This window comes from Eurypyga helias, unplaced genomic scaffold (genome assembly GCF_000690775.1).
Source record: "Eurypyga helias isolate BGI_N326 unplaced genomic scaffold, ASM69077v1 scaffold17761, whole genome shotgun sequence".
NCBI classification, from domain to species: Eukaryota; Metazoa; Chordata; class Aves; order Eurypygiformes; family Eurypygidae; genus Eurypyga; species Eurypyga helias.
Window position 1 is genome coordinate 19,779 of NW_010231662.1, and position 14,763 is coordinate 34,541.

Sequence of the window (14,763 nt, forward strand, 5' to 3'; positions counted from 1 at the left end):
TTGTAGGTTATGACGGTCAAGAACTAAAATAAACTAGAATGATATATGGAAATATACATGGATAGTTTGTCTGATTCAAAAAGCACTTATTCCTTTCTTTCAACAGGACTTTGTTATTGCTCAGCATCTACAAATAAACTGAATATCCAGCATTCAAGCAATATTTTGGCCTCTCATTACCCATCCAGGGCACATGTTAGAACACAGGTCCTACTCAGCTCCAGACAACTCGTACAAAGAGAGACTCTACACCTGTGACAAGAAAAATGGTGTAAGTTGATCATAAAACAAGCATAAGTGACAAAGTAACATAATTTCTATTGATTTGCTATCAAAAGCGGGATGCAGCTGGGAAACTGTGATGCTTTTATATGCTGTACCTCACAGCACAGCAGCCACTGCTGCTTACTGAGAAAGCGAGCCTCTGGAACCAGCCACCACTTCCAGCAGGAGCTGCTGTCAGGTGTGCTTCTATGAGGAACAAATGTAACTCCGGAGCATTTGTTTCCTATGGACTACACTGAGTAGGGCAGCTGAGAATGTACATGACAGTAGAAAACAAAGCAGCCCCTGACCTGAACATGGCATGCCTCCTCCCAGTGCTTTAAGGGCTGAAATAAACTCCGACTTAAAAGTCAACTCCTATAGGCTACAGACCTAGATAACAGTCCAGACACTTCACATTTAGTGCCGCTATTCACTGCGTCAGAGTCACGTCATGACCCAGAGAGTCACCATCAGTTCCCCAGTACCGGTAAAAAGCTGCACTTAAAACCCCTGGCCCCTACCCAGTGCAGAAACTTGCACAGCAGCCTGTTCAAACGCCAAAATAAAATTAGAACTGTGAAGGCTGCTGAAAAGTAGATGTCAGCCAAGGAGTACAAAGCTGTAACTTCACCAAATAACTCTCAGTCTTTACTGTGCCTCATTTTAGAAGCTAACAATGGAAGAAGTGATAGATTTTAAGCTGCTGCCCTTTTATTAATGCCAGTTTTCCACCCACAAGACAACCTTTGGGTATTATTCTACAGCTAATCAATACCATTGCGTCTAACAGTTTAAGCCTTGGTAACTATAGGGATACTTTCACTAATACAACTACTGCAAAACAGCTGACTCCCAAGAGGTCCATTTCAGAAGCCTCTAATACTCAGGAGGGGAAGGGGAAGGGCTGCAGCATAGATCTGGCATACACAAGCTGTGCCAGCTTCTGTTGGCATGTAGCGTGGCAGGACAGGTCAGAGCTCGCAATGTGGCATGGCCAGCTGACCCACTGCAAGACACCTCAGTCTCTACACATAAACCAGTATCTGCTGTGAAACAGCATCACCTGAGAAGCCATTCAGAAAAATGGAAAGGTATTTGTTGGCTTTTTATCTAAAGAACAATCCACAGAAGGGAAAATTTAGTCATGATTTGGCCCTGGCACTTCGAAGTGAAACACAGTGCAGTATTACATAGCCTAAATTAATCTTAAAATACATTGCTTGAAACACATTACCGTAGGAACGGGAAGCAACGAGAACTTTTAGTATTTCAGCTGTCTTGAAGGACCGGCAGTTACCTCTTTTAACATTACAGGCACGCTCTTCAGAAATGGAATAACAATTTTTACACACTGAGGGAGAGAAATTAAACTGGACTTCTCTGTTCTTTCTGTGTTGTGAAGACTCACTGTGACAGAATAAGACCGCTCCCTAGTGACACAGTCACTGTCCTGGTAAGCAGAACAGGTGGTGAACACTTATTTTTTCTCTTCAGCATCATTCATGTTAAAATCACGCTTTAGTATCAAGTTGGAAAACCCAACCCTGCTAGACGCTTAAGAGCCAATGAAAGAAAATGAACAGCACTTAGCAGCTGGCGGCTTTTATGAGCAGACTATCCCATCTTCATCTTCAAATGATCCTTTTGCACTTAAGTTCATATTGCGATTCTGACACAGAACTCACGGCAGGAAATTCTGGCCTCACACTGCTAACTTATCAATATAACAGATGAAGTGACCTCAGAAAGCACACCCCAACCAATAACCCAAACCATAACAACTGCTGGAAAGGAAATAACGCTGCAGGTGCTGGGTTCTGATGGAGAACAGATGTCATATAACAAATGTACCGATCGTAACAGCCCCAGTAAGGTGCTGCTACATCTTTACCTATAATCTGCTCCTCAGCCCATCTCAAACAGCGTAGAACATGTGACTAGGCGTCAACTGACGGCTAATGCAGGAGGGACTGGTAATTCCATGCCAGGAGAAACGCGGCATATGCATGAGGTGGTAGAAGGGGTAGACCTGTTGGTGACACGCCAGCTGAGCTCTGCTGGTAAGCAGCTGAGCAATCAGTCCTGGCACCACAGGGTATGGCTGTGAAACAGAAACGCCCACGGCTGGTGGGACGTGTCCGAATGCCAGTATCCATCTGCCTGATTCCAAGATCCGTAGTAAGAAAAACCAGAGATACGCCTGCTTCCCTTAAGCTAAGGGCAGATCTATATATCTGTAGTGTCTGTATGAGATGCAAGAAGCCAGAGGTCTAGGGAAATAACTGAAGTGTTAACAAAGCGTTAGCAGCTTTGCTTTTCCTTCCTTCTAAGCTACTATCACTTCATGTCACTGAACCAATCCTCATACATTTGTCTGGGGCTCCAAGTGGAAAAAACTCATTATCCTTCAAGTCCAGCTGTTAAGAATATAGGATTATGTTCTATTTCCATCTGCAGTAAAGCAGGAGCCTTAGCTCTTTTTGAACTATGGCCAGGTAGATGCACATTTAATTCCCCTCATAGCTCCTCCTGTTTCAAAATACAAGCATCTACCAAAATCATTCAGAACTCTGGCATTTGAAGTAAGTGACCTGCTTTCCTCAAACTTGAAGAGCTTAACATAACAAAGAGAGAGGGTTCATCCCTCCCAGCCAAGAATGGCTTGTACATATTTATATAAGCAGCTAAATTTCACCTTGAAACCTGAATTCTAAACGAGTTCAGAAAGCTTACAAAACCCAACAGGAGAACGCAGCCACCTTCTGATCACTGCTGAAAACAGAAACAGCGTGTCCTGTAGTAATTTGTGGGTGAAAATTTCTGTACCAATACAGTTACGTTACAGTTCTGTTCACCGTAAGGCCCTGTACAAAAACCCAACTGGCAAGCTGCACATTCTACACAGAAAAAGCAGTGTGTTAGTAGTTTGTTCAGTCTGATACTCTAATACAGGTCTGATATTCTGAACTGGACACAGCTCCTTTTTAGTAAGTTTTTCACACAGGGTGCTAAATACGTATGTGTGTATATATACCCACAGTTTGTACTCCCTAATGCTCACATTCCAGACCTAAAACTTGCAGATGGAAGTTTAACAAAATAATCATAATACCTTAAAAAAGAGGGTTTGGAACAGAAGTGGCAACCAGATTCTTCATGTAATAAGTCCACTTCAGGAGACTTGTCCTGATTAAGCCAAAAGATGGTACACAACTGACTTCACTTGTCCAGCTGCCTTCAACCACTCTTTTCCAGCCTGAAATCTCCTCTGGACATGCAATTGTTACATACCTGGGATCTCCTTTAGCGTTTCTTGAGGGTGAACCATAGATTTTTAAATTTGCCATATCAAGGACCGTAACGACTCTACATACATGTGGTTGAGCAGAACACTTACCCTAACTGATGCAAAAGCAAAAATTGCAAGTGCTCTGAAGTCATTTCCTCAGGCTGGCCAGGGTAGAGTCGCCTGTTCGAAGTCTCTAAAAGTTTCCAATTATTTTAGTTTGATCCTTAATCCTTAGCTCCTCAGTTGAGAATAAAGCAAGCAGAATCAAATAATCTTCAGATTTCTTTACACTTCTACAGTGCTCCTAGTGCACATTCTGCAAGCTATCAGAGAAGGTGGAGAAAAAAAAACAACACCTTATATTTTCTGGTACCATATTGGCCCCGGTAGATGTACCAGAACACCACCACCACGATTCAAGGGGAACTGAACTTTTTTCTAGTGGTTTTGACAACTGAGAAATTGCTGGACACATCTTGCTTGAAAGGAGGGGTTTTTTTTTTTAAATCATACCTGATCAAAATCAATAAACTAACTTGGACTTGTTGATGTATGAGAAAGCTATTGACTTTTTTGGAACTATTCTTAAAATAATAATAAAGGCAACAGGGCAAAGGAGAGTTGCCACTGCCAACGTGGCATCACTGCACTGATTACCAGCTGCTGTATAAAAATGTCTTTGACCTCAAGGCAACCACAGGCACTGAGTGTACTCTCTCCTTTGACTGTTGCAAAATCTACCATGAAGAGAAGTCAAGATTTTCTCTCCTTGGGAGATATACATGATAGATTCCTGTAACAGGTTGACAAGTTGGAGGATGGGATTTTTTTTTCTAATAATGAATATGAAAAAAGTGTATCATAGAATCATAGAATGGTTTGGGTTGGAAGGGACCTTAAAGATCATCCAGTTCCAACCCCCCAGCCATGGGCAGGGACACCTTCCACTAGACCAGGTTGCTCCAAGCCTCATCCAGCCTGGCCTTGGACACTTCCAGGGACGGGGCATCCACAGCTTCTCTGGGCAACCTGTCCCAGTGCCTCCCCACCCTTTCCTGGAAGAATTTCTTCCTGATATCCAGTCTAAATCTCCCCTCTTTCCATCAGGCTAACTGGACACTTACAGCTTCCTTCCCTTCTGTTTTCATACAGGAGCAGGAACTCTATCATTCAATTCCTCTATATAATTCTCTTCTTGAAAACACGACTGGCATTTGATCAGGCAGGGAATAAATCAGAAATCACGAAACACCATGACATTCTGTTAAGATGGTCCTTCTGCTGTGGTGACACCAGTACCAAGGAGGGCTGTTAAGCGAAGAAAGGTACATGCTGAAATACACATGACATGATTTATTGAGAAAGTTTATTGGTTTACAAGTCACAGCTACCTCTTTATTAAAAAAGCTCTTTATCAACTTAAAAAAATTACCAAACCCAAGGTACAATAAACACATTTGAAAACTTTGACTGATCATTATGTATCAGTCTCGTATTCCTCTTTCCTATTTGAACATTTCCTTCTTCTCATTATACATTAGCAGACAAAAGTGCAAATATAATACTACATACCTGAGACCTTAATTTTTCAACAGTATTAATGCAAGGCTTTCCCATGCTCCAGCAAAGCAAGGATTCAGTGACATTTTTAGAGGGTTTGAAAAAGGAAAATACCAAGAGGTTTTACATGAGAGTTTTTGAGGGAGAAATAGATCTTATTGAAATAAAACTGTAGATTACTGTTTTGCTAATATATTTAACCAAAAATTTACCTTCATTCAGCACCTCTTTCCAGGGACTCTGGTACTGAGCTATCTATAGCAGTATTATGACAGGTAAGTGCAGCTCCTTTCGAAGACAGGCTTTATACAGGTTTGTTATCAACAGAATAAAATGGTACTTCTCAAGTATTTTCCATTCACGTTACCACTGAGCTGTAACAGATTGGAAGACTTTTACTCACCCTTTAATACATAACTCCAACCCATTTACACAAAACAGATGTCTAGAACGTACAGTGACTCAGTCACAGCAAATCAGGGTCTGAATATACGGCAACGTAAGCAAGACAACTGATGATCTACACCACCCGGCGTCCTGCTGCGCCGAGTAAATCTGTTTCATAACGGACATTCTCATTTAAATATAGACACTTCAAAATATTACAGCTGTTTATAGGTGAGGTACACTCGTTCTTAGTTTTCATAATATTTAATTAAAGCTTGCTATTTTGCTGGAACTGAGAGACCAAGGAAAGAACCTGCTCTGAGGCTTTAATTTGTTTAGTCCCCAGGTATGCTGCACTGTTACTGGCTGTGTCCTCTAAGAAGTATCGGTAGTTTACCATCATGCCACAAGAAGCAGCAATGCCCCGAGGGCTTGTGTCCGCCATCCAGTTTATCCGCCACATCACAGAACCATTCTGAAGATGAAAATTTGCTACTGGATTAAGAGCATAGCCACGGTGCTTCTCTCCATACAAATACCAGGCGCAGAGTCTCATAAATGGTGAATGGAGCACTTGAACTAATTTTTCTGATCTCACCCACTCATTGTTATTTAAGAGTTTCTTTAGTGTTTCAGTAGTAGAGTCTCCTGTGATCTCAGAGATTTCTTGCCATTCTGATTCTGTAAAAAGTTCATTTCTTTCCAGTTCTTTCGTTTGTGAGGAAAGGAGACCAACAAGCCATTTTGTGAATCCTGGGATAGGTGAAAGAGTAGAAAAAGCTTTTATCTGAGGAAGTTCTTTCTGCAGACAAAAAGGGGAGAGAAAAAATTAATGAATTTTATCATGATTGACAATGAGAAGCTTGAGTGAGAGAACAGCAGATACCCTTCACTTGATGTCAAGCAAAGACTAGGGATTCTGAGTATTAACTCATACACATAGACAAAGAAAACAGTTAAAAAATCACCCTGGCAGTAACAGGTCTGTGACTAGAGAGCACTCAGAAAACGAAGAAAATTTTAACACTGACCGAATTACACTCCACACCCACAATCCATATAAAAGTATTTATGAAATATTTACCAACACTACATTCTGGTATATCATTTTATAGGCAGAAATAAACAAATACAATTGCATGCCGTAAAGAAGTTAATCAGAGGAGTAAGATAAAAAAAAAAAAAAAAACAATTTTTCACAACCTTTTAAATATCATTTATTTTTCCTATGTAACTATGTTTTTAAAAGGGCAGCTTATTATTCCAGACTACTGTAAAATCAGGAGAGGTATGATTTCTAGATTTTAGTGGAAAGCAGTATTTCCTACTGAAAGAGGTTCTTTATAGAGGTTCTTTCTACTTTGTGTATTTGCATGCTATTCCCAAACTTAAAATGCATTGATAAAATAGCAAGAGAAGAAATATATACGTGCAGTTAAAAAATTAATCACACAGTTAAATACTTGTTTTAAGAAAATAAAACTTCTACCAATTTATGGGTATAAACTGTTGACTACATAATCATGTAAAGCAAAACATAAATAAGGAAAACTGTGTTAGTTTGGGGGGACGCCAACGTGAAGAACAGAGAAGGTTGTTAAACTTGGAATTAACACAAATTACATCAGTCAACCCTGGCAAAGGAGTGGGGGGGGCAAGGAAGAGAGGGAAGACTGAGCTGAACTGAACCAACCACAGTGTTGTTTTAATTACTGTTCATACAGGAACAAGTGGTAAGAACCAAGACATTTATCAACATTACAGAAGCATCTTAATGTCAACAGAAAATTGTCTTTAAATGACTACAAAATGCACTTTTTTGTGCTTTGAGTATTACTGAGATAACCATTAAAAAGTCATCACGGCTCAGATGCTGCCTTACGCTAGCAAATGTTAATAGAAGGCACGCTGCTAGGCTGTTGGTATTGCACCTGCACTGCTGCCCCCTCAGGTACCGCTGTGCTCCACACAACTGCCATCTGCATTCTGCGTCACAAGGATGCAGGAGCCAGGGAACACAGGCCTGGCAAACCTCCCTCGCAAACAGTAGCCAAGCACCGCTCCTAGTAACTTTGCTAACTGGAATAATTTATATCATCTTTTTCCTTCCCACACAGAGCTTCCCAAATTGCTCAGTGCTGTTCCGCTGGCTTCTGGCACTCGACAGACCAGCCAGCTCAGATCTACCACTTCTTCAGGTTTGTGAATTATAAACTGAACAACCTCCCTTGCTCTCCTTATCTCAAGTTCTTTGACTATTACACAGATGTGAGCCAAAGAATTCTTCTGGGACCAGACAGGAACACGAAAGGCAGACCAAGTTACACAGAACCACCCCATTTCAGCTCATTAGAGAACTGGATAAAGAAAAAAAGCAAATTATTTTATAAACACACTGATTTCTTATTGAACAAAAACAATACTTTGAGTTTTGTCTTACTCAAAAAACTCATTGTTCTTATTGGGAAAAAAAAAAAAACACCCTCATCCAACCATTTTGTGATCAGAGCACCGAGGAGATCCTGACACTGTCACATTCTCAGCTGCCATGGTCAGACAGTGCAATACTAGCAAAGCCCTGATCTCCTGTCACCTTTTTAAGTCTCCACTAAAGGACATGACAGTATTTTATTTCTAAGAGTAATTCTGAAACATAAATCTGTAACCAGACCAGTGAAATAAAACTGCCAGGTTTCACCGCATATGTGTTTCATAAAAATACTCTTTGTAAATCTAAAGCAAGAGATGGCTGTGGAAGGCATTTTCTGCTGGTATCTTAGCACCTTTGTTCAGTTTCAGAAAATACAGCATTTCTAAGACAAAACAGTTTATTAAGGTTGCACTCTTACTGTGGACCACAGCTACAAGAGGCATGGATAGAGAAAACGCATTTTAATTAAAAGAATGTTTCTTGAAGCAGACAGTTCAGCCTTTTTAGAAGAAGGTTCCCCTCTGCTTTTGCAACAGAGAACAATGACCACAGTACATTTAAAAAAAAAAATATATATATATATATATTTGGGGTCAGAAAAAGGGCAAAAATGAGAACAGAAGAAAGCAACTCCACAGACATCCAAATTTTTCCCTTCCCAACCACATGCTAAATACTTTCCAATGGATAAAAAGACTATTTACCCACAAACCATTTCAAAGTAACTATAAAATTCTAATACAGCACCAAATCCACTCACTAAATCTTCCTTTGATCACCTTTCATCCACCTCCTTATTGGGTTTCTCAGTCAAGGAGTATAGCTAATTATCACATTTGGAATCCACTTGCCTTTAAAGCAGCAGGATCTTAACTAGTATGGTAGAAGTATATAACACTCAGATGCCCCCAGAGAGCGACACGTGCCTCGACTGACACACAACCAGCACAAAATCACAGCTCTCCTGAAGAAGGAGAAGGGAGAAAGATGGCACAGGAGTGAATTTTTAAAGCCTACTGGAAAAATACTTCAAGATAGCTGTTCCTGGAGAAAGTCGATAGCTTTGAGTTTTGTCAAGATGGTAATGAGCAGAATCACTTGCCACCTTCATTTCTCCATCACTGCACTGAAAGCTGAGCAGTGGTGACTACCGTAGGGGTAGCTTAGCTGCTGAGACTGTCCGCTGTCAAGCCATTTGACCTTTTGCATGTCTGCTCTTACTGCAGCTAGATGAAATTTTGTCCAGAAGGGAGGGCCACAAGATTCTGAAGATTCAGTGACCCAGTACCTGTCTGCTTGTCCACACAAGGATGATGGATGACAACTCAGCAACTGTCTGGGATGTGACAGACCTGCAAATGAACCTTAAGGTACAGAAACACCAACCTGTAATAATGAGAACTACCCTTTTTCATGTCAGCATCCTTAAGCAGCAGCAAGCTCCTGCCAAATGAAACTGGATTTCAAAACGGGGTTTCATTCTGCTATGTTTTCATTCCCCGTGGTGCTTTCGGTTCATCTTAGGTCCATAATACAGAGAACACAAGAGATGGGGATAAATCGGTACACTTCTCAAATTAATGACCTACCAATGAGAAATCCTACACGTGCTGCTAGAGGGAGTACAGATGTTTCTGTTGAGCAGTGGGGTGAAAAAAGAGAAAGAAAAAAATAAAAGAGAAGAAGGTTGTTAGAGTCTATTTTCCTCTAGACAGGGGTTCAGGGAATACAGGACGCATGTCTTTTTGACCCAAAGATGGGATTATATTCCTTAAAAGTGCTCTTTTTTTTTTTTCCCCCTAACTGTATTACTCATCCTATAAAAGGTAGTGCCTTTGAGAACATACTGCTCAGGCCTCTTGTGAATTCTTCACAGACATTTGAGGTTAAAACCTGAGCGGGGAAGAAGGAAGCTAATGCTGAAATCTAAGAAGGAGAAATTCTTCTTTCAGGTAAAAGTAAAAACAGATTGGTCCAAGAGAAAAGCATGCTTACTACAAAGCCAAGTCTGGACATCTCCTGCACTCTCTCTGCTAAGAAAACGTGGTGCTCGAAAATACTATTTTGCTACTGAAAGGAGCTAACAAACGGCTTTTCACACAGGAGCTGAACCATGCCCATTGCTTCCACAGGGGAACGATTCCAAACTCATCTCCCAGCCTGCAAAGCCCAGAGGGTACCAAGACACCATCCACAACGACGAAAGTGAGAATGAACAATTTCTTCCCATATGTGTGTACAATATTAACCACTGCGAAGTTCCTAATTAGGTCACTGACATTTTGCTTCCTTGTGATGTTGACTGCTCTTTGTTTATCACTCACTTTCAGGAGTGACCTGTTCACCAAACCCAACTCCAAATATTTATCAGGAACTTAGTAGCTCCTGCTCTATTAATAAATAGAAAATGGGAAACTGTGCATATTTTTTATTTCTTAGGACAGATAAGACATGGGAAAGTGACCCCATTTTGAAGCTACAGTACCAACTACTACATATTTGACAAATGCTTGAGTGTAGCAGCTTATCTGAAGCAGCCATTTCTTGTAGAAAAATAAATAGATGCAGTGAAGTGTGCACATTTATGTTGTTGCTGAATTGATGTGCTAGTTTCTCAGGCTATTGGTGGAGATCCATTAATGTTTATTTTCTTGTCAGAAACCCACACACCATTAAGAAACAGCTGCTCATTTTGTTTTGGGGTAGATTTCTGGTTTTGCTCGTCTTTTAAGTTTGGGTTTTTTTCATTTCTGAAGAGCACAGATTTCTCCTATTACCCATATCTCATCTGAGACTGTCGTGCAGTTTGAAAGCTGTAGTCCAAGGTCACATTTTTCACCAATGAAAGCAAATCCTGTTTTGGAAATTATGATCTCCCCAGGTCACCTAGATCAAATTAAGGTAGCAATTATCAACAGCCCAACCAGAAAGCTAAAATCTGCCACCAATTGTTAAGCATTCAATTGAGTCACACAGCAGCTATCAGTTTTCTCCCCAAATGCCACAGGCTATAAAATTCTAAGTAGTTTTCTCAAAGGCTTCACCACAGTTATCTGTGTCTGTCATCTGCAGACTGAATTGCTATGATGTACCTTCTGCAGAGCTACAGACCATTCAGAGTGGCTATAAACACATTCTGAATTAAATGTCTGTCTAATGATAACTCTATCTGTCTACACATTCACCAGCACCTATCAGCTTGCTAGAAATGTATCTGCCTGCTTGTTTTCCAGCACCCAATTTGGGGTTTGTTTGTTTTCTTACTAGTTGTCTCAAATTGTTTCAGAATCCAATTCATTTCAGGGAGCAATACAATCTTAAATTTAAGAAATACAAGAGATGATTTCTGATGTCTGCTCTCTGCTTCCTGTACATTAATAAAGCCACGAGACTACACAGAACACCTAGGTACCCTGTCCTCAGATTTGAGGAGGGAAAACTGGGACCAAAAAGGTATCAGTGGACTAATGAATTCATCCCACTGCTTGCCCAGAAATAATGCAAACAGGAGATGCTCAGATAACAATAAAAGCTTGTTTATAAAACCCTTCTGAATTATTTGTGTAGCAAACCTGTCAAGCAACTACCCCAAAAAATCCTATACAGAGCAGCATACTTTCCCCCAGGATGCCCTTTGTCTGCGACACAAGCTACACCCCCAAGGTGCTATTCTGATCTCCGTTACATCCTTTCCCTTTACCTAATTAGATTACAATACCTGTGGCAAATGCCAAATCAGAACGTCCAGGCAGAGATTAAGGACTCGCATGGCTAACTGTGTACACATAAACAGATGAAACCAAGGACTCATTTCTGTGACAACTTCATATGTTCTCCATCTGCTTAAATTAGTGAAGGGCTCAAAAGCAGGGGCCATCAGCTTCTACCCAGTGCCTCAAACTATCAGTGCTCAACGCTGAGGGTTGTAATCTTCGCCAGAGCCTCTACTATTGCAGTCCTAATAAAAACCCATTTGCAAGAAATACTTGCATGAGGGAACCTGTACTTGACAGTCTTTGAAGGTGACAAGTGCTACCCTACTCATGTTCATGTTTAGCAGTGCATGTGACCAATTAGCAAGAAGATTTCTAAAAAATTAAGCTCTATCTTAATTGTCCATTAATGTAATGTAAGGAATCTGGTACTAACTGAATTTATAGACATAACTTCATAGTGCAGATACCTGCTAGATCAATGTTTCAGTGGGGTTTTAAATCTTGCTAAATAAAGGCTGCAATGGTGGGAAAAGAGAGTGGCTATTAGCATATTTCTAACTTAGTGCATGTCTTTTTCTGATCTAATGATACACATTCATGACGGGTCCGAGGTGGTTTTCCTTATGAAGAATGACAGCTGAGAATTCAGTTCTGAGGTTACAATGGCACTTGCAAGTAGAAGTGTCAGAGCGGGTTAAGTTAAGGCAAAGTCAGATAAAGGATTTTTACTAGAGGATTAAAAAAAAAAGTTTTAAGAGTGTGCAGTACCCTGGGAAAAGACGAATCAAGTAACATTCTGCAGGTCAAACAGATGTCCACAAAAGTTAACTCAAACAAATGGCAAGTTATATAAGTGTACTAATCATCAACGATTCACATATAATGAAAAACAAAATCCTCAACCCCTTCAAATGGTCTCCTCTTCCCCAAGTATTTTATAATCAGCAACCTGGAACACTTGGTGATTTAGCAGCACTTCAAATAAGGATTTGTTTATTGCAAAATCATGCAAAGGTTACTTATCTTTAATATCTATAATCCTCTTCCTATCAGAGACCTCAACTATCCATTTTTACAAAGGCTGCTGGAAGCCTGCTTAATGAGATGCAATTTCTGACCCAAGGTTTTTTTGCTGAGGTTATATGGTTCCAGCTGCTGTCACCAAGTCAGCTCAGCACTACTGCTGTGCCATTTGTCCCTTTTAAGTGAGTGACTATAATGCTGCTCAAAAAAAAATTACGTCCAACCTGAATACAGACAACCTTGGAAAGTCCTTTGCTTACACCTGACCAGAGTAAGGGAGCACAAGTGCGCAATTAATGCACTGAAGTAGGATTCCAAGAATTTCAGGAGACAGCTAAAACAGGCTGCCAAGAATATTACTCATCATACACTCTGCCTTTGCCCTGAACAATCTAACTTTGTAGAAATTCAAGTATTTTTCAGCCAAAATACACAGGGCTTCTGTCCACTGAAAGACAAAGCCCACTGAGATGGGAGTGACAACATTTACAACAAAAGCTGAACGACGAGGCATTGTCAAATTCCATCAGACAATCCTGATAACAGTATGATTTAGGGTAAAATCTCACACATGTAAAATCCATAATGGAAGATGTTCCTGCAGAATTCAATACAACAAATTCCAGAACAATACTTAGAAATGAAGAGGAAGAAAGCATGGAGTGGGAAGAAAGTGGGGGGGGGTGGAAATATTAACAACATCAAAGCATGGAAGAAAAGCTATCAGAGAACCACATCCATCATGAATAAACACTCCTGGATTATCCTTTACACACATGTTTTAGCCCTACAATGGTACCCCAGCAAGGTTTACCACCAAGAAAAGGAATGGAGAAGAGACAATACATGGGGGTTGTTGTGCCTTTCGTAGATACAAAATACATATGAATAAACAGTTCAAGTTTTGCTACAACTTCATAGTCAACTAAGTACACGTCCAGTTCACTACATAAAACCTTACTAATAACAGCACATTTTCCGTAGTATCTTGAAGCAGTGTATGAAATTTAAGTAGGGCAGAAGACCTCCCCATCTTTGGTACTATATGGGAAGCACTTGGCTTTCAATATTAAACTATTTCTTTAAGCTTAAGGCAATAATTTTATAATTAGAATGTTTTTGAAGACATCTCAGCCAAAGTGTTTCCTATACATCATGTATCCGATGTACAAGTAAGGGCTGGATTTTACAGCACAGAAATGTAGAAACTTCATCATAAGTATAAATAAGACAGATGATCTTCTGTTGGACACATAAATAATAGAACTTCCACCTAGGTTATCTGTCTATCTCCTTTCTAACTCAGTCATAACCTTTCTAGTGTTGTAAGCAATTTAGTGATGGACAAATACGTTGTCAATAAGGTTATTTAATGAGAGCAACTCAATTATCCAGAAGTTATTTTTCAGATTAGAAAGCAGATAACTATATGAATTTATTCCAATTTCCTCTCAGTCAAGATCAGACAGATGGCACAGCCTAATTATACCTGGACTACTGCACTTCAGACAATTAATCCAAAAAACATTCCGAGAGCAAGAAACAACAAAATTCATCCAAAATATCCATTAAAAATAAAATAAAAAACTTCAGTGAAGCCAGCTATGATTCAGTAGCTGACTAATCAATCATTTTGTAGTACTAGAAACGTGCTGCATCCAATTTAAAGTTAGTTTTGTAAGTAGAACTGAAGTTCTAAATCACAAACAATTTTCCAGACATCATTACTAATCCAGATGTTGGAATAACCAACATAAACACAAGCAGCGATCACTACTTTTAAGTGGTAGTTTACTTAATAATTTAAGTAGTAAAGAGTATTTAAGGAAGTAATGTACTCAACACAGAAATGTGACTGTCTCTTTCACATCGCTCTGTATATAAATGAATGAATTTTCATTCTTTCTCCAGTTGCTTGGTAGAATATTCTACAAGAAGCCCTAAAACTATTAACAATGAGCTTGCAATGATATTATAATAAATTCATAGAACTGACCTGCATTAACTAGCTTATTCCTGTGACTTTCAAATGTTAAAGACATTTTCTTTACTAAATTGCAAGAAATGCCTGGGCAAAGAAATCTCTTTCC

The 14,763-nt window shown here is 39.8% G+C and overlaps 1 protein-coding gene across 1 annotated transcript in view; it reads right to left on the reverse strand.

Moving 5' to 3' along the window:
* Positions 1 to 5,679: 5,679 nt before the first annotated feature.
* MLYCD (malonyl-CoA decarboxylase) overlaps positions 5,680 to 14,763 on the reverse strand; it is a gene marked incomplete at its 5' end in the record, with an annotated part of 21,497 nt that continues 12,413 nt past the window's right edge. The window contains one exon of the mRNA XM_010161168.1: positions 5,680 to 6,305. Within this exon, the coding sequence (XP_010159470.1) occupies positions 5,772 to 6,305 (534 nt within the window). The remainder of the gene's footprint in view (positions 6,306 to 14,763) is intronic.